The sequence below is a fragment of the Pezoporus flaviventris genome, unplaced genomic scaffold (assembly GCF_033815535.1).
Source record: "Pezoporus flaviventris isolate CSIRO_AGI_PZ_B2104156 unplaced genomic scaffold, CSIRO_AGI_Pfla_v1 ptg000021l, whole genome shotgun sequence".
Lineage (NCBI taxonomy): Eukaryota > Metazoa > Chordata > Aves > Psittaciformes > Psittacidae > Pezoporus > Pezoporus flaviventris.
In genome coordinates, this window is record NW_026892569.1 from 1,819,263 (window position 1) to 1,840,440 (window position 21,178).

Here is a 21,178-nt window from a genome sequence, read left to right on the forward strand (position 1 = left end):
GGCCTCCTGTGACACTGATCCAAGCCTAGATGATTTCACAGCTTTTCCCACTGAGCAATGTATAGATCTGTATGATGCTCTGTTTGTAAGTTGATATCAATGAGGAAATGGTGGCAAAAAAAAGAAGAATAATAGCTTGATATGGTCCACAGAGCGGCCTCAACATCCTTCCAAAGCAATACTCATCTTCACCTGACAGCCAGAGATAAAGTACCTCTGTGGCAGATACTGTCAGTAGCAAATGGAAAGGAGAGAGAGGGGAGGAGAGACTGGCCAGAAAAAAAAAAGGATAAAGAGGGCTGGACTGCAAATGCTCATTACTTAGAGGCAGACATCAAATGAAAATAGATAAGCTGTAAGCTGGGCACATGCATAAATGATGCGTACACTTTTTTAATTCTGCATTGTATTCCTGCTGTGTGATTCAATCATTGCTTGTATTTTCCAGACTTGTCCTACATAAAGTGCTACACACATCACCTTAAGGAATGACTCACAGATTTAATCCATCAGTTTGTTTTCTGTTTAAAGTCAGAGAGAGTTAGCTTAAAAATCTTTATTTTTTTTTGTGCACTTACTTCAGTAAACCTAAAGGTCTCTGGGCTTGTTTTAACACATATTTCAATGTGACCTAGCTAATCCTTTAATACCAGCTTTCACTACCTTTGATCAGCCTCTTACTGTAGCTATAAGAGATTAGATCAAACCTCTAAAAAAAGAAAGTTGGTTGCAGAGTATTTTCTTACTGCAGTGAATTAATAAAACTATCAATTCCAAGGTTGAAATATCTGGGCAAGCAGTGCAGGTGGTATGTCCTTTAGAGGAGATATCCACACAGACAGGCACTGCTACGTGACGCTGTGGCACGTTCCTGTAGTACACAGGAAAAAAACATTCTCTTCACGTATTTGATAGTTTTGATATCTATCATCTGAAAACAACATCATTGTGGCACATTTAGACATTCTATATGTATCAGGGAACAGAAAATGCCAAAACCAATACCACCTTTTGTTTTCCAACAACAAAATATCACCCTTACAGAAAGGAGTGCTCACATAGCCAGGACTATTGACTTAAATGAAGCAGTATACACATTCAGGGATCTGGAAACCCATACTTGATTGTGAAAGTGGAGATACATCACTGCTCTGATTGTGTCAGCAACCCACTTTCTGCTATGCCCATCTCATAGGAACTGAAGGATCAGAAGCCCTGGATGCTTAGTTTAGTTTAGTGTGAGGTGTCCCTGCCCATGGCAGGGGGCTTGGAACTTGATGATCTTAAGGTCCTTTCCAACCGTAACTATTCTATGATTCTATGCTTCTGAGAGCTTTGGCTGAAAAGGCCGGCTAAGGCTGGGTTTGGAGGGTGAGGGTGGTTGCAACATGCTTAGTGAAGCCTGGGAACTAGACTCAGATCTCTAATTTGTTTTATAAAGAGATCACATATGTTACAACTTTTGATAAATGCCTATTGACTGAATTCTGTCAGACAGCAGATTTCACTCATCTTTAGCCAGCCCCTGCCAGCTCTACCCCCTTTCAATACTATTTCAATCTTCATTTACTGGTGACTGCAACTGAACAGGAGAATGAACCACATGACGAGCTCGCAGATGATTTCTTTTTAAAGATGTCCCAAGCTGTCACTGATAAATAAAAAAAAATCCATTAGTGTCATGTTCCTTATTATTTTGGTATTTCCAAGGTCTTAACTGGAGAGCTGAGCCTCCTCCCCTCTAGTTCTCTGGAAGGGCAGCAAGCATTACAAACCCCAGACATCCTAACCTCACTGTCTGTCCATGACAGCCTACTTGAGACACGAACATGCAGGTGGCTGGTAGGGATCTTGCAGCAGTGCTGACACTGGAGGTGATAAATGACACATGCCAGCTGAAAATTTGGGTCTCAGTGCCCGTGTCAAAGTCTGTTCTTGACTGCAACCCTATTTTGCAACTTCTGTTCACAAAATTCATCCCTGTTTGAAATAAAGCAGACCACCTTTACCAAATTAGGTGCTTAAATTAGTGTAAATCTAAGACAAGTTTGGCATCTGCATTATTGGAAATATTTGCAATTTCATAGATTTTGCAATTAAAACAGCGCTGCATGTTCTCTGTGCTGTCAGAAATATCAAGCTGAAGCATTCCCAAATTAGGGAAGAAATTATCCTTATCCCTTATCCTCAAATACACTGATAAACTTGAGCACAAACTGAATCAGCAGTTTTAGAGAAAGGATTATGCTAGATTAATTTTAATCTAATCCATTTCTATCTCCTGATAAGCTTTTTACTTCTTGCTTTTAATAATTTAAACAGTGACTGTGGCATAGTATAAAAAATAAATGATGGGAGATGCACTTCAAGGGGAAGTTACAACTCTCAATCACTTCTTACTTAAATAAGAGTTTCATATGCCTGATTTTATGTTTCATGAAACCCATTTTTTGCTAACTGTATGTCGTGGTTTAAACCCAGTCAGGTAACTCGTTCACTCACTCCTCCCTTTCTTTCCCTCCCCCTACTCCCGGAGGGACGGAGAGGAGAATCGAAAAGAATGCAACTCCCACGGGTTGAGATAAGAACAGTTTAGTAACTAAGGTATAACACAAATCACTACTGCTACCACCAATGATAATAATGATAAAGGAAATAACAAGGGAAGAGAATACAACACCTCACCACCAGCCGACCGATAACTCGCCCCCCCCCCCAGCCCGACCAAGCACCAACCGATACCTCCTCCAACCCTGCAGTCTCCCAGCCCTTCCGGCTAACTCCCAGTTACATCCTGGGCATGACGTGCTGTGGTATGGAATACCTCTTTGGTCAGTTTGGGTCAGGTGTCCTGTCTCTGCTTCCTCCTGGCTTCCCCTCCCCCCCTGGCAGAGCATGAGGCTCACAAAGTCCTTGGCCAAACCAAAACATCCTTGTTATCAGCTCTGTTCCCGAGCCGAAAGTCAAAACACTGCACTGCACCAGCTACCAAGGAGGAGAAACATGACTGCTACTGCTGAACCCAGGACACTGTAATAATCTTCAATACCAGATGCAGAAGAATTATTCTTTCCCAGAGCCAGTGAGGAAGCCCCATGTTTGACGTGCCTGCTCTCTGTAATGTTACTATGGAAAAGAGATACTTCACGTGAATTTTGGGTGGTTGAGAAGATGATCTAAGCTGCCAGGCAGTTTAGATCTGGCTCCAGCTTTCAGGAGCATCACTAAACTTCTCATGAGGAGGAGCCTCGCCTTGCAGTTATGATGCAAGGCGCTAGGAACTGGCAGGTTTGGGGAAGTTGTTTTCTGGTTCTTGGCCTAAGTCCCTCAGAGGGTTACTGAGCTTATGATCTGGAAACCACTTTTAAAATGTTGGCACTTCTTTGGACATGGGAATTTGATGACTGCATGGGGACGTATGAGTGTTAGTCACTATTAGGAGAAAAAATCTGTAACAGATTGAGGTATTTTTCACGCTACACTGTTTTCTGTCCTCGTGGTCTTCTCCATCTCCTGCACATATTCAATATGCATGCTGCATCCTCTTCCAGTGAACGGTACCTAGACTAATTCTGATTGAATTTCACTTTTTCCCACTCCAGGAAAGATCTGTAAGATGCTGGGCTCCTGCTCGTGGGGAACACCAACCTACTGTGGCATTTTCCTGTTTGCTTAGACATCAAGCCTTCACTCCACCATTCCCTGCATCCTGAAAGTAGAACCATTCATGCACAACAATTTAACTCCTGCCCTGCAAACCAGAGAGGTCTGCAACTCCTGCTGGTGCTGTAGGTACCATGTCTGCCAACAGCAACCCCAGTGCCACTGTCATGTTCAAATATGCTGTAAACATGACTGACTACTGCTAATGCAAAATATTTCACCGACTCTTTCTTCTTTTTCTTTCCCAGCCCCAAGGGACAGTTTATGTGCTCATATTTTGACTCCAGCCTTTGGAGTGATCTATGAAAGGCTGCTCAATGACCTTGCAGTATTTTGACAAATAGTTGAACCAACCTGCAATCAGCTTAGGAGACTTTTTGCTTGGTTTCCTAGAGAAATGGAACTTTTAAAACCATGTTGCCGACCCATCTGTGAGATACTCCTCTCTAAATCAGCTTCTCATTAATTGGAACCCAATCTGACCAAGCAGCAAAGGCTTATGAAGACATTAAGATAGGAGAGAAGGAAGAGAAAAAGTATGTCTCAATAAGAAGGGAGGGGTGGTTTAGTACTCTGGCAAATCTGCTTAGCAAGAAGCAACTGCCCAGGTCTGGGTATAAGGGTTGTGCAAGAGGTACATGCTTGGAAAGCTCTTGGGCAAACCACACTGGAAGAAAATGCAGGAAAATTAAGGCTGAGTATTAAGGAGTGGGGACACCAGATGTTCCAAGTTATCTGTTATGGAAGAAATGTGGCTGGAGGAGCGCTCTCATACTAACAAATACAGAAAATTAACAGAACTTGTAGGATTCGACTTTCCATTCCTCTGAAGATTTCATATTGATGGGGAATGTGCCACAAGATCTGGTACCAAGAAGCTGATTTAACACATATGGGAACATGTGTTTCAAGGCTTTTGCCTAAAGCCATTCTGAATCGGCCATCCAGCAGAAACGCTAGATGCATTCACTCAGCAGCATAAATGTTGCAGTGTAGGCAGAACAGGCTGATGCTGCCTGGACAGAATGAAATAATCCCCTGCTTTTAAGCAGATGTGAGGTGGAAATGTCCTTGGCCTCTCTGACTATGAGCTGTTTCTAGAGAAATTTCTTCCCATTCCATTACTGCTTTCAAAGTTGACTGTTTTCCACAGTTTTAACACAAACTTTGATTAAGGGAGAATATTACAAACGTTTGTTCCATTGTTAAAATGACAACTCTAAACATTTATTAATAATGTATTAATTCTTCATAAGTGCCAAATGAAAAGGCAGTGTGACAGTTTTCAAAGGAGAAACAAGTGTAAGGTTGCAGTACAGGATGGGGAGTAAACAGGCACAAATACTTGACAGAGAAACAACTACAACAGAGAAAATTCTGTTCCAAAGCACTCCCTGCTGAGCAGTGCTGCTCGGGGGTTGAAAACCCCACACACTGATCCTCTTGATGGTATGAAAATACCTGATAATTGCCTTTTCCCCTCTACGCTGTTCTGATTAGTTTTCCCAGTTTTTCTCCCCTTCCTCCTTATACTACGCGGGGCAGGGGGGGCTGTATGAGTACGAGAGAATACAATATGTGATTTGTGTGATAGATTATTTACAAGACAAACCTATTAAACCATTCACCACATAACAGAGGCCATCAGCCATAGTTACAGCCAAAATGTTTTCAATGTTTCCAGCCCACAAAGTGCCCATCACTGCTTTTTTTTTGTTAAAAAAGAGAGAAAACCTGACCAGATGAGTAAGCACAGACTAATCATTTTTCTGCCAAGCACAGAAGTGGTCTCAGCACCACTGTAATCAGTAAAGTGCTTTCTGAAAACATGTCTGGTGTCTACACTTCACTACCTACCATACAGCATGAAAGGCTGAGATTGAGATGAAATCGGAATTGCCATCTCTTCTGTCAAATGCTAAAATTTAGTTAGTTCTACTTGATTAAGCTGTGCAACAGAACTAAAAGTTCTCCTAGCTTCTGGGAAATAAAAGGCAGGATAGAATGAGAAAACCTGAACACATCCATTATGTGAAAAGATGTGAGAATAATTCTCTGTCAACATTTCAGCTCACAGACACAGGCTCCATGGCTAGGTTCCCAACAGGAGTAATGGCATCAGATGGGAGTTACTTGAACAACTGAGATTTAATGAATCTCCTCCTCTTTGGGAAGATGGAATTTTACAAGTGCATTGAGAACATGGGCTCTGCAGAGGGACAGAAAGCTTATTTTTCTTTAACTCTTGTCTTTGCTCAGTCAAAGAGACAGCCCCCAGATGCTCAGGAAGGTTGTCCACCTCCATAGCAAGGAGCAGAGGAGTGCGGGGAACTGAGGTTCAGGACTAGAAATTATGTTGGGAAGGTTCAGTTCCTGGGACACCAGGAACTTTGTTACAGGCCCTATGCAAGTGGGAACTCATGTACTGTAGAAGCATCAGCAGGTTTCCATTCGTACATCTAAGCACTTTGCCATCTACAAAAGCTATCGGCTAATTGCTTTCTTGCACAGATTACTGAGATAAATTATGAGGCGTGAAAATAAACATGTTACAGATGTTAAAGGGGTGGTACGGGCTATGGACAGAGATATCTCAGAATAAGACATACCTCTAACCTCTAGGGAACACAAAATTTAAATAATCAATTGAGAGATCACTTTCACCAGTTCTCTGTATACATTAATTTCTCACAGCAATTGGAAATCTCTAACTCCATAAGGTTTTCCCACGAGGGCAAGAAGGCAAATGTCATGAGAACACTGTGTATATAGCTCTTTCTAAAGATGAACCAAGAGAAAATCGGGGAGGGGGCAATAAAGGAAATCCTAAAAGACAAGGTCATTTATCTTCCCAAAGAAGGGAGGGGAAGTATTTACACACTTCTTTGTTCACATGCTTATGGGTGTGCTACTAGGCTGCCAAGTGAAACACGTACACCTTTCTAGGATTCTGGGATTTTTAAACTCTAGACTCACAATGAAAAACTGGGGATGTTAGAAGGTATTTGAAGACTGTAGTTGTTAAAATAGTAACTAACCCTGCCCTGACTATTAAATAAATCTAGTAAAAGTGGCTGCTAAATCACTCAGTTCCCACAAACTTCAATTAAAAGAACTATTTGGCACAAGGAAATATTTTGGTTTTAAAACTTTGAGATAAAGTTAAAAGACAGTGACCTCCAAATATTTCCCAAGCATATCCCCTATGGAGCGCAACTTATATTCAGGGCCCTGAGAAACACAAGTGAGTGCGTGCTTTGGTTTTGTGGGCTTTTTTTTTTGTTTAAATTAAGTTTAACAACTAAATGTATCTTGCCAAATTTGATTAAAAATACTGGGAAAAAAAAGCAAACAAGTAAAGCTACTCTGTTTGCCCCTACACAGCTCCTCTTGAAAGGAAAGCATTTCACCAACAGCTTTACTGTTTTGTTTTGAAATGCTCCATGATTTCTAAATATATCTAAATGTAGTAAGAAGCCTTAAAAATACAACAGAATGAAACACTTTGAACAAAACAAAGGTTAGGGTTGGGTTTTTTGTTTTTTTTGTTTGTTTGTTTGTTTGTTTTGTTGTTGCTTTGTTTTTTCCCCCTTTTTTTCTCCCCATTTTGGCTAGCAATACCTTCCCCAAATTGATTACTCCTATAGCTCTACTGGAGAAAGACAGCAAATGGTATTGATCTAGTAGGGTTTTGAAAATGTAAAGCAATAGCGAATTATTTTATGGCATCTAAATTATAGAGCTCATACTAAGACATGCTGAGATACCTTAACTAGTCTCATCAAAAAGGTCATAAAAACTTTTTGATGCTCCCCCCATTTCCAACTTGTTAATGTGATTCAAATACTGGGGACTGCCCAGTTAACATTGTGGTATGGGACAGCAGCTGTGATGGGGACCCTCATGTGCTGCAACAAAACTATTATCCAAATTTTAGCTATGCACATACTTTTAGGACCTTTGATTGTTGTCTCTTGTCCACTTCAACATCTACAGCCACTCATCATACTGTTACATGGCCCCGAATGACATGTTCCCACAGCAGTGTTCACTTTCACATTGTTTTGTCCATAGAGCTTCACAGGCAGAATTGTCCACATACAGCCATCATTAGGCTTTTGACTAAAAAAGCAGAGGAAATAATGAGGGAAAACCATTTATGTGCAGGGTAATTATGCTAACAGCACAGGTAGGTTTCTACTAGTTCTGATGCTGATTTAGTGCATGTAAGTGAACAAATGGGGAAGGCAAACAAAAAAGGAAAAGAACTGAAAACTCTTAACAGACAGGGCACCATAAATACAGCAGGACTGGCTTCGGGGGCTCAGGCATCTACTGCTCTAAGAGCAGAAAATACAACCGAAGCAAATGTCTGATTTGCATTTATTCTCGTTTTCAGTCCAGCAACTTCCCAAGCTCCAGATGAACATTTATTTTGCAAATTTCCAGGACTCAGCATGCATTTCATCATAGGAGGCAATCACATCATTATGCTGCTTAACAAAATGTAACACCAGAGCGCACTGACCTGACAAAATAGCGACTCCCTGCTGAAACCATGCTGCAAGAAATACACATTTCATTTTCATCTCAGGGGACCAGGGAGGAAGCCTAGATTCATATGCTGAATTTCCAACTCATATTAAACTAAAAATTGGGATAATACATGGCAATGCCCAAATTGTTCTGTGCAAGCTGTACAAGGCCCATTTTATGACGCTAAAAATACTTCTTAATCATTTGTTTTCCTTTTCAGGATGAATTTCTTGTAACATTTGAACAGTAGGAAGCCCTTTATTTGGCATCATTAAAACCAAGATAAAAAAAAGCAATCCTCAACAGCTAATATATGTAGGGCAACATAATTTCACTTTTAGCTGCCAGCTTTTTAAATATGGATGTTTCCAAGTAGCAAAGTATTACAGTGAAATACAGTTGAAAGGATAAAGGTCTGGATGAAGATGGACAGTTTTTTAATAAAATCCACAATTATTAAGACCAACACAACCAATGACACAACAGTGGACAGGAAATAATTCCCTTCTAATTTGCTATTTTCCTTTTCTCAAATCTATTCAGTTAAGGGGGTCTCTAAGAGTTGCCACTTGAGTCACCTGAAAATGGAGATGACGCTGGCACTGAGCCTTCCTCAGACACCTGGGAAGCCTTACCTATCAAGCAAAACTTCTCAACCCTCTGTCTCTGCCACCAGGTCCTAAGCTCTGTGCTCAGGAACTGGCCAGGATGTTTGGTTTTTTTCTCCAGGCTTCTACAAGTCTAGTGAATATTCTCACCATCAAAGCAACAGCTATTCTCAGATCAAACAGTTTTTCTTTTTTAAAATTATTATTTTTTTAAGATTTCATTTTCAATTCACATCAGAAACTAAATAATCACAACAGCAATGATCATGATGATAATAATAATAATAATAGTAATAATAATTTATCCTCCCCCCCAGCCTCAACAGTCCTGTGCTTCAGCAGTGGTCATTAATGTGGCCAGGCACTTTTTGCAAGGTTGATGAAGTTAGGTTTCTTGTCCTAATGAAATTCCAAAATAAGTAATTGCATTTTCTCTATCTTAACACCCCTCATACTTTCAATGAGATGTTCTATTTTTCACTTTTACCCTGAATGTTTTTTACTGTTGCACTACAATGTTAAATACTTGCAACGTAATATCCCAGCCGTGGCATACTGGGGTATTGGAAGGAACTGATCTCTACAGCTTTGCTTTGCAAACACTGCCTTGGGCCCTGGGGATGGCAGCTGCTCATGAACAAGGCGGTTTCCTGACGTGCAGCTACTTCCCAGTGATATCTGATACTCTCTTACGAACCTCCATCTGCCCAGAGCTGGAACAGGAGATAGCTGTGGTAATTGTGCAGTGACTGCTAGAGACCAAATAGCTTCGATTACACTGGGAGACATGCAGTTCGCTAACGGAAACACGATGCACACGACTGAAAAGCATTAACTTTGCAGTTGCTTTTGAAACTTGCCCTTACTTCTAACCATAGGAGAAAGGAAAACTAAAAGAAAATACTGCCACGGAGAAGATTAATTCCTGCAGAACAAGGGGCTCAGTCTGAATTAACTGGACCTATTTTGCCGTTCCATTAAACACTTTCAATCCAAACCACAAAACAACCGGCACAACTCCAGCCCTGCTTAATTACAAAATTGCACTAGTATCAATTTAAACTAATTGTGGATCTGGCTACAATTAAAATAATTTTCTAGCTGGAATAGAGCAGGTCATAGGTAGTGGTCACACAGGAAAGTCATCCCTCATCCGAATGATTGAGGGAAATAATTATCCTTGAGTTTTGTGCCTTTCTGGGAATAGAAACATGATTACCTCCCGGTCCCTGTAAAATGCTCTTTCATGCATACTGAACCCAAACAGGAAACAACACCAGCACTTTTCTGGAATGCTTTTGTGATCATCAGTACGTACACCAAAGCTTTCCCCTGAACAAATGTACCACAATTTCCTTCTTCCTGTTTGCATGAACCACTACCAGCCACCACATCTCCAGACAAAGATTTCTTACAGCAGAACAGAAAACTCTCCATAACCACAGAGCAATGCTTTGCTAAGGAGACTAAGACAAATGCACACAATTCCACCTCGTCTCTGCATTGTCTGTGCAGTCCCTATGTCCCTCTTAGGAGATAGTAGCCTACTTGACTGGGCAGAAATGGGACGAAGCACTGCATGGCCCCCAGTGCCCGCAGTAGTGGGCTGTGTGGATGGGGTTAACTCTAAATGGAAAAGGGCACAAAACCTCCTGAGCTCTTCAGAGCAGTGCAGCTCAGTATCCAGCCACACAGCCCTCCCTGAGCTTGGCTGGTTGATACTATCCACCTTTGCACAGCACAATCAGTCTGGGATAGGATGAGGGCACACACCGCTCTTCAGTCTCACGTTCAAGGCATTCAGATTTCAGAATCACAAAGCATTTCTGTTCCAAACCTCCTCACCTTTCTTCACTATGGAAATTAAGCTAAAAATGATGCTTCACCCACAGCACTGCAGACTGCAAATGAGTTCGTGGCTGACCCACAAGCAGTCTTCAGTGGTTTTTAACACCTAGCTTTGGCAACTGCCTCATCAGATATGGCAATGAGATCCACCTGCAGGGGTCCATCTACCCAGACCAAAAGGCACATAATTTTAGGGAATATTTAACTCTATATCAGCCACTCTCATATAAGTTAGCTACTGTAGTAACGACTAGTTCTGTGGACTTGATATCACAGATTCAAGAACAGCTTTCATGTAATGAACATCAGAAAGCCGAGACACTGAATTTCTCATGATAATCTCCAGACCAAAAGGTGAGAGGGGCCCCAGCTGAATAAATTTACCAGCTGGTCAGATGAAAACAAAGAAGCTCCTCAAGCACTTGCTCCTATTTGACCCATAAACACTCAACACTATTGTCACCATCATTAAGTTCTAGACAGTTAAAACACTCCCTAACATCCACGGCTACCCCACTGCCTCTGTTCATTACTTATTGTAACTGGCTATAGGTAAATTTCACTTTGAATCTATTCTTTCCCTACCAAATTTTGCCTTTGCCACTGAGTTAACACTAGTTTCCTTAGTGCCATTAATTATTTATTTTTTGCCTGTCTGCTACTACAGCTTTTCTGTTTCTCCACCAAAGTCAGAAATCTACCTCTTTCAGAGGCAGAGATGCCAGTAACTGTCAAGACAGGTTATGTCCTTTTCTCAACAGTCTGTATTTCTGAACACTCAATGAGCTCTGAGTTACAGTTAGTACCTGTCTCTGTAATAATAATGGATTTTAATGTATTGCTGCCATAAAAACAGTAGGAAGAATATGTATTGCCATTCCAGAATTAAATCATATGAGACCTGGACGATTGCTAATGGATCCCAAGTACCCAGGAGGCAAAAGAGTGACAATGAGTGTTTGAAAAAAAACCCGAATAATAATGAAAAGATGATGCATAAAAGTGGCTCTGTCAGCAATCTTCAACCTTTTTGCAGAAGACACACCCAGGCCACATACAGAAAAGCTTCTGAAAATTGCACAAGATCTTGGCCTTATCTTCTGTATATGCACGCACTGCTTTATATTCTGTTTCAATCAGTTCATCTCCTAAGTACATACCCATAATGCAGTAAAATTTGTCTATTTCTCTGTATTTACACCAACTGGAGATCTCCCAGTGCGTTTAGTCAATACAAACCATTGTATGGGTTCAGCATGATCCATTCAGTCAGGCTAGCACTGCCATAGCCTTCTTTTTTTTTTAAGGTTTGCCCTTTTAAACTTCCCAGAACATATCCTGAGAATTAAAACCTTGCTTAAGGTCGCCAAGTGCTGGAAACAAGAGAAGGAACCCACTTTACCTCCAGAATGCGGTGGTGGTCCACACAGCAGCACCATGCCCTGGCCCTGGCGGACAGAGACAGTGCTTCTTGTTCTGGTTTTGAAGTTCTCAAGATCTGCGAAGAGAGAAAGAACTCGGTTAGAGGGAGTTTAACGTTTCTCCTCACGAGAAGTACAGAGGGTTAGTTAGAGTTCGCTGCACAACATAGAAACAAGGTGAACATCAGTTTGGGGGGTGGCTGGTGGGACCTGGGTGGAATGCAGGTCAGTGGGAAGGTGATGTGCACAGAAGCAGCAACAGGATGAGTAAATGTCTCTACAGGCTGCACGGCTGGTAAGGGGAAAAAAGTGCCGATTTACCTAGGGCAGAAGACACACCTAGAGAAAACTCCAGCAACCTGTAACACTGGTAAGAGTTTTGTTTTATGAATCTATGAAGAATTACTGCCTTAAACACTTCCGTTATAACCCAGTCTGTTTCCCTTTAGGAGGCTTGTTACTGACGCCCTTGCAACCCATGTGTAGAAACCCTTTCCCATAAGGAAGTCTCTTGTAACAACTCTATGTTAGCCACACAGTGTTTTAATTAAAGTCCTTCTTACACCTTTCTCTTTTTCCTCTCCTTCAGAGGCCATGCACTCCAAAAATGTAACTCCCTCTTTTCTCTCCTTGCACACTGAATTCAAGGAACTTGCTATTAAGTGATGAGGTGACTGTGAGCTGAGCAGTGGCACCAGGTATTGATCACCAGTGGCTGCTGCTCAGGAGCCCTAATACACTGAATCACTTTGGTAGCCTTTTAACAGCCCCTTGTATTTCAATTTTCTTTACTTTTTCTTTTTTTGCTTTCAGTGTAGCTGAGCCATGGTTTAGTGATTACAAACCTGTTGTCAGTGCAATTGGGAACCAGGGAAAACACACAGGTGATAAATATTTAACAGCAGGAAGAGTAGGGACATCATTATACAGTTACAAGGATGAAAAGCCTTGATTTTTATCCCCTCTTGAAAATGTTTTCTGGAAACACAGGCATGCATACTTAAAAAAAAAAAAGAAGTTAAAATTAGAAAATCAGAAGCACTGTTTTATTTTAGAAACCTTTTTCATGGACTCTTCCTGCTAAAGCCAAATTCAGGACAAAATCCAAGCAAAAAGGGAATGACAGTGGAAGTAGTGATAACAATTTGTTACAGTGCTAGTAATCATTGTGAGATTTCCAGCTTCCTTATGCTACATCATTCCCAGGATCTTCTTATATTATTTCAGCTTTTTCATTTGCATTTTAGTGGGTAAGTATCGTGGGGACTGAAACAACCTGCTGCACCACAGTGTGTTATTTATGAAGACAAAACTAGTCCAAACCTGCCTCCCTCCCACCCATCTTCTGCCCAACCCATGGACAGACACTGATGTCTGACCCTGTGAAGTGATGCTGTCTGCACTGGGTGCTAAGGCTGTTGCATTATCAAACCCTTTGGGCAAAATGGGTTCACACAGGAGGTTCAAAGCTACACTTGCGATTAAAAGCAGTCTAAATTTAACCTGGCTAGCAATTTAACAGCAGGTTGACTAATGTGAGCTGTTCGTTCAGACTCTGTGTAGGTACAAGGAAACAATAAAGCATGGAGTTTCCCAGCCTCAAGTCATAGTCTGGGCTTGCAGATTTGAGCAGGGTAATTTTCTCTGTCCTTCTGTATGTTTTGGCCTAGATAAAAACACAGAAGGAAAACAGAAGAAAACCCATTATCAGTGAAAAGAGAGATATAATTTTTCTGTCCTAAGTTCCATAAAAAAGGTGGAATGTACTTTTCAGGAACCCCTATTGCATTCCTCTGGCCACCTGTCAGTCCCATACACTTAAATATCTTTTGAATGCACACAGGCACAAGACTGGATTCCATCCTTACTGAGAACAGTTGCACAAGGAATAATAGCATGAAACCAAAATGATGCTTCAAGGAATAAATATGGTATTAGGAAATGTTTTTTACATTATTTCCAGTAAGCAAAAGAGTAAAGTAAAACTAAAACAAGTCTCAATGACCAAAGCAGATGCTTTCTGGACATGTATATATAAACATATATATGCACTACAAGGAAAATTGCAGAAGTATTTGTACGTATAAAATAATTTCTAATGGAAGATTCTTCATATATAGGTTTAGATGTTTATATCTTCATCCACTTCATCCTTTAGTTGACAGAACTGGTAAGTTATGCCATATGCATATACATACATAAAACATTTTAGAGTTTATAAAGAATTCACTTTTCAGGCCTGAATCCTAAAAAAGCGAGACACAGGTCTGCCACGGAACAGATCAAAGAAAAATTGCATGAATTCTGAGCCTGTGTGTTTAAGCTTACTTACACAGTGCTCTGGGGAATTCTGTTAATTGCAGAGGAGAGAATGGGAAAGGGCTTTCATTACTAATAGTATGAAACAGCAACCTGCTTGGTGAGCCAGCAACTCTTGATTACAATAGTATGGACAGAAAGTGCATAACTCAATACTTTAAACACAAATCTAGTCCTCTGTTTAGTTTTGGTCATTTTTTTTAAGAAAGAAATGATGCTATTTGTTGACAAAACAGCTATATATTTATGACAAGAAAAGGAAAGAAGTGTCTGCTTGGGTGAACAAGTAGGAAATGATGAAGGAATGGTCAAAACCAATTGGAGGCAGCAAACAAAGCAGAGCGTTCATCACTGTCGCTTGTAGTGAAAACTATCAAGCTTTGGAAGTCAACTGTCTATTCTGAAAAGCCTCATGCATGTACTTAAAATTTGGCTCCAAGTAAAATAACGAGATTAAGATAATTATAAGAAAGGTGAATATCTCAAACTGATTGGGCTGATTATGCTCATGCATTCTGAAATCCACACTTTAGATTTATTTTTGCAATACCTAAATACTGACTTGAATTACCGGTATCATTAAGACTGTATTAGCAAGAAACTTCATCTAAACACCACCTTGCAATTTCCCAAGAAATTAGGAACAATATTAGTGTTGCTGAATGGTTACAAAGCATACAGATTAGTGATGCAGGTTCCAGAGGTTCCCCTCTGCTTTCACATGCTGTGCAAAGTGGACAAAAACCTTTCCTACAGAATTCTGCTCTAATGGGTGCAGAATGTTGCACTGAAATTTCCTACCGCTGAATTCCCCATACACGGAGGTGAAACCACTAGCTGAACAGAAGTTTTAACACACTTGCTGAAAACCACCCCACAGGATGCTTTAACACAGAAGAAGCACTCTAACATTTCTTTCCCCATGTTTATTATCTTCCTCCCAGGGAAACACAGCTTTCTAGTGCCTCTCTACTTTCCCCAGAGAGTACATAAGAAATTATTTGTTTGACATTAAAAATATCAAAGGGACAGCAAAAGAAGAAGAAAAAATAACATTCAACACTGCAGAATGACTCTGAAATACAGCAGAAATGGTTCGGCTGTATGTCTCCCCTGATGAGAACATTAAGATTCAGTCCGCTTTGCCCCTAAGCCTAAAGACCCTCAGTTACATATGAATCATAGAATCACAGAATAGTTAGGGTTGGAAAAGACCTTAGGATCATCTAGTTCCAAACCCCCTGCCATAGGCAGGGACACCTCACACTAAACCATGGCACCCAAGGCTCTGTCCAACCTGGTCTTGAACACTGCCAGGGATGGAGCATTCACAACTTCCCTGGGCAACCCATTCCAGTGCCTCACCCCCCTCACAGTAAAGAATTTCTTCCTTATATCCAATCTAAACTTCCCCTGTTTAAGTTTTAACCCATTACCCCTTGTCCTATCACTACAGTCCCTAATGAAGAGTCCCTCCCCAGCATCGCTATATCCCCCCTTCAGATACTGGAAGGCTGCTATGAGGTCTCCACGCAGCCTTCTCTTCTCCAGGCTGAACAGCCCCAACTTTCTCAGCCTGTCTTCATACGGGAGGTGCTCCAGTCCCCTGATCATCCTTGTGGCCTCCTCTGGACTTGTTCCAACAGTTCCATGTCCTTCTTATGTTGAGGACACCAGAACTGCACACAATACTCCAGGTGAGGTCTCACGAGAACAGAGTAGAGGGGCAGGATCACCTCCTTCGACCTGCTGGTCACGCTCCTTTTGATGCAGCCCAGGATACAGTTGGCTTTCTGGGCTGCAAGCTCACACTGAAGCCGGCTCATGTTCATTTTCTCATCGACCAGCACCCCCAAGTCGTTCTCCTCAGGGCTCCTCTGAATCTCTTCTCTGCCCAACCTGTAGCTGTGCCTGGGATTGCTCTGACCCAGGTGTAGGACCTTGCACTTGGCATAGTATATATGAGAATTTTTGTTCTTATTTTCCAATCAGAAAAAAAACTAACAAACCCACAGGAATGCCAAATGACTTATTAAGCCAGGAAGCTCAATTATTTCTTGGCATGCTTACTGTTTTGGAAGAATGTGTGAAGCTGGACTATCATATCTCCCCATTTCCCTTGATACTAGATCTCTTTCCACTGGAAATTGCACCTGAGCAGAACTAGATGAACTTAGAAATGTGAGGTGTGCAGATATCCAGCTGCTGGACCTGCCACTGTGCCCAAGCAGAGGACCGCCACGACACAGCACGGCTATTCAGCATGTGCTGAACAGGGCTGGCCTCTACCCATATTTTTCTCACTGCAATGTATTTTACCTTTTTTTATTTCCTACTCCTTCTGGTGACATTTCAGTTTTGTGAGGGAGGAAGTGACAGCCTCGAACAGGTCAGAACTTTCTCAAACAGGAGTGAGAAATCTCTGGTTTACATGCAGAAGCACTGTCATGAGGAGACGGTGCCACCCCTTGAAGTCTTTGTTAATCCAGTGGAGGATATAGCAAAACCAGTGGTACAAAGCCGAAGTCATGGAAATGGAGATGAGAAATTCAGCTTACTACAAATAATGATGATCAGCTGCTGGAATAAAGCACCACAGAGAGCAGTAGGTTCAGTATCCTTAATGACTGGAGATCAAGACCCCATTTCTAGAACACGTACAAACACTAACTAGGCTTTAATGACACAGAAGCAGCCAGGTTCAGTTAGAGTTAAACGGTGGCCAATATGGCCAGTGATGGGGGTACTGCACCTACCTAGCCTTCAGATGCATGAAATACTGGTAAGGAGGAAGGGGCCTGGAAGCCAGTGTGAATGTATGGGGGCCTGATGCCTACAAACAGACCTGAAGGCCCCAGAGGTTTGCTCCTTGGGACCTGGCAATACAGTATATATAAAATCTGAAAATAATCACATAATGATTAATAATTAAAGTACCCCATGGTGTACTAAATACCTCATAACAGAAATAAAGGACCTGGACATTATAGTGAAATGCAATGAGCACTTGTAAATAGAAGGCAGAGAACAAGACAGAGCAAAACAATGCCTGTAAGTGATAAATTCATCAAGTTTTAGCATGCAGGCATCTTTGTGACTTAATTAAAGATTTTAGGTTGTGAATTGCTTCAATTACAATGATCTATCATTACACAGATCAAAAAAGAAAGGAGCTTTTATTTCAATAAAAATATTTATACCTGAAATAAACCAAACATGACAAGAACTGAGGACTGCTTAAAGGAATAGAAACCACTTGTCAGAGCCAGGATCCCAGCCTGACTTTTATTGAAAGTGTATCTGTTCAACAGCTCAGGGATTTATGGCACTGGGCAGTACCTGATCATGAAAAGATAATGTTGATCAAAAAGGAAACAACACAGCATAGCACACACAAGAAGGATGTAAACTTAACCTAGCTAATCAAAGCATCATACATCTGCATGAGAAATCCTAGGTCACTCGCATCAATAACTTGCAGATGAGGCTTTTATTTTAAATGTGTGATTTCAAGTAATCAAGATCAGATATTTGTAAGACTGTTTGGAAAATAACACAGGTGTACAGTAGTTTTTGTCCTATTTAACTTGGACATTCTCTATTTAGAAAGGAATTGTAAAAATTGATTAAGAGAAACCATTGAGGAAGAAAATATTAACACATTTAATATTAAATAGTTAATATTAAATAGTTAATATTAACACATTTAATATTAAAATATTTCCCATTCTGGAGGTCCTGGCAAAGCCTATTGGGAGCATGCAACACTAAATCAATGACTCCACTGAAAACAGAAACATATTGTACAAGCTCCAGTAACTCCATCATTGCGTGAGGACACAATTAGTAATGTTTTCAGACCAAGGAGGTGTATGACAGGAAGGTTTAACAAGAATGCAGGCAGGTTATCATGATTAACAGTTATTTAGCCTTCATTTAATGAATAAGGATGCTACTTAAACCGCTTCACCTCCACAGTATTGATTCTAAATCAAAGTTATCAGATCCATATGAGTATAAAGCTGCATGTATTTAACCTGTGAAAAATACATTCATTTGTACCACTGACACCACTGTACTAGTGACTGCATGACTTCGGAAAAATTACTGAAGTTCTCTGTGACAAAGTTTGCAAATCTCCAAGGAAGAGCACTTAAACCATCTCTCTCGAAAGATGCTTAATTAGCTAATATTTGCACAAAACCTTGACATCTGGTGCTGAAATGCTCTAGAGTGCAATATGCTGTTAGCACACGCACACTAACACCCACTCTTTAATATGAACTTGAATGTCTTTTCTTGCATTAATAGATTTTCCTGTAGCCTCCGTTAAAACTCTGCCTTAATATTTAGTGATAGAACTTGTGCAGGTACTGTTAGGTGATGCCAGTTTGATACAAATGCTTATTCCTCAAAAATGCTCAAAAGCCCAGAAGGTGCCAGCAGCAGCTGCCAACCCTACTAGCTTTGCAGTCTGGGTAGGGTATTGCGTTGAGCAACATTCTTCCAAATGTGGCTTAATAAAAGCTTAAACTATCTGAAATGATCCAAAGTCCCTTAAGACTGGATAGTTTGTCTCAGTAAATGGCATATGGAAATTCTAATCAAAAACATATGGCTTTTCACAGTAACCATTATCCAACTTTGGCTAGAGTAATGAAACATTTCCTCAAGTTTTATGTACAAAAAAATCAGTCTTTATAGCAAAGAAGATTCAATTATAAGCAGAATAAAAGAGCTGTATCCTTTTAGCCTTTACTAGAACCTACTTGGGTTTGTACTTTATTTATGAAACCTGGTAATCCTTTTTCTAAGTGACCACTAAATAAGTTCTGGACATCAAAGTTTGTTCTTTTGAAGAAACATTTCACAGATTACATTGAAACATGAGCAAGCAAACAAGATCGTATCAGCTCACTTTGCTGCAAGTTCCCACTGGTGAGGGCAGTACAGTATTTGACCTCTGCTTTTTGTATTTATACCCGATTTGTATTCAGCTTCACTGACCCTTCTGTTGTTAAGACCTCTACCCAAGCAGAGTGGTTATGGTGCATGTACACGAGGCCCCCTTGGTTCGCATTGTTGGCTGCAACAAGGAAATAACTCAGCTGCTGGTTTCCACCATGCCCTGGAAAGCAGACCGAAACCACGAGGCTTCCCTCGGGAGGCTACATGTCTCAGGTCATCAATGATTTGACAAAGAGATCCCTACTTTCAATGAAAGCTAAGCTCTGTTTTGCCTGCCTTTGTTTGCAAGAGGGTTTCCACGGTTTGCCTTTATTTTTTTAATGAGTGGCATATTTTTAGAAACCAAAATGCTTTCGTAATTACACTGGTTCTGAAATTAAGAGAGGACTCTCTATGCAAAAGGGCTATTTTAGAACTATTAAACAAAGCCAAAAATACTATAGAAAATTACATGAATAGTAAATGATTCAAGTTGTTGGTGACAGGTGTCTGTGTGTCTTTTGGAAAGCCAATTTATGTGACTATATCATGTAGAAGAAAGCACTGCTGTACGTTGCCTTGAATGGCACACTGTCAAAAACTCATACAGCCTTAGTAAACCCTTTGTCACTACATTTAAGGTTGGGTTTTTTTTCCTAACGATTAGAAAAGCAGTGTCACTGCTGTTTTTACATATTAATCTTGTTTAACTCATATGAAACTATTTCTCCTTCTACTATATTCTATAAAAACCATACATACATCAATCAGTTCTTTATGCATCACTGAATTTTCATTACCAAAAGAAAACAGGACTAATATTCAGGCTTAGAGGGAAAAAAAAAGTTAGTGGCTTTTACGCTGCTATATTTTACTTAAAGTCTATCTCTAGAGACTTTTGTAAAGCAAATCTGATAACACATCAGTGATACTGCTTTACTGAGTTGATTGCAAGTAGCTATCAAAGCATAATACCTGTATATTTATATGTCTATCTGTATCTTAAATGGATCATTATTCCTACAGAGTGACAGAGGATGTATATGCTTGAAGGAAAACCAAGCAATTGTAACACGGGATCCCAAGAACACAACTACAAGGTAAGTGCAGAGGTCTTGCTGGTGCAGCCACAGGATGGAAATAGATGGCTAAGGGTAGAATTCTGCAGGTCCTCCTCACAAAAGGAACACAACCCAGGACTGAGCAAAAGTTGGTTTGGCTGGAATAGAGTGAACCATGAGCAGGAACACTACATATACAAAACACATATGGTAAATCTCAGATGTAATAGAAATAGAAATGAATGAAGAAAAAGCAGGTAGTACAGCAGTAGTAGCAAATACATAAAAATATCAAGTCAGTCCCAGCCAGGGGAAAGACACCCCAGGCTCCCCCCCACCTCATCATGCTCTCCTAACAAAGCACCTCTGAGGCAGTAAGGGGTTGTAACTGCCTCCTCCTGGGAAGGGTGACACAACCCAGCTTACATCCAGGAGGAGCACAGGAAAAGAAAAGGGTGGATGACACCCACGTGTTCTAGCCTGTGCGCATCACTGCAAGTGTAAAGTTACTATGCACTTTAGCCTTGGTATCATTGTAACTGTACAAAACCCAAGTCTTTGATTAGGTTACTAATCCTTCAGCTAGATTATCAACAAATCCTTGGATCAGCTTATAAGGAGTTCTATTAGCCTGGGTGTTTGGTATGGTATTTCACCCTTGAGACTTGGTTGTACTTTGGATAAAAAAACCTTGAATGATTACAAATTCATCTGATAAGTTGACTGGTCAGAAATGAATCCCATAATTTAAGAACTGTCAAATTAGAAAACTAGA

At 40.6% G+C, this 21,178-nt stretch overlaps 1 protein-coding gene across 4 annotated transcripts in view; it reads right to left on the reverse strand.

Annotated features, from left to right (window-relative positions):
- Positions 1-21,178, reverse strand: part of LOC133270495 (contactin-4) — a 338,999-nt gene that overhangs the window by 93,897 nt on the left and 223,924 nt on the right. For all 4 annotated transcript variants that reach the window (XM_061455704.1, XM_061455701.1, XM_061455702.1 and 1 more), the window contains one exon: positions 12,058-12,153. In XM_061455704.1, the coding sequence (XP_061311688.1) occupies positions 12,058-12,153 (96 nt within the window). The remainder of the gene's footprint in view (positions 1-12,057; positions 12,154-21,178) is intronic.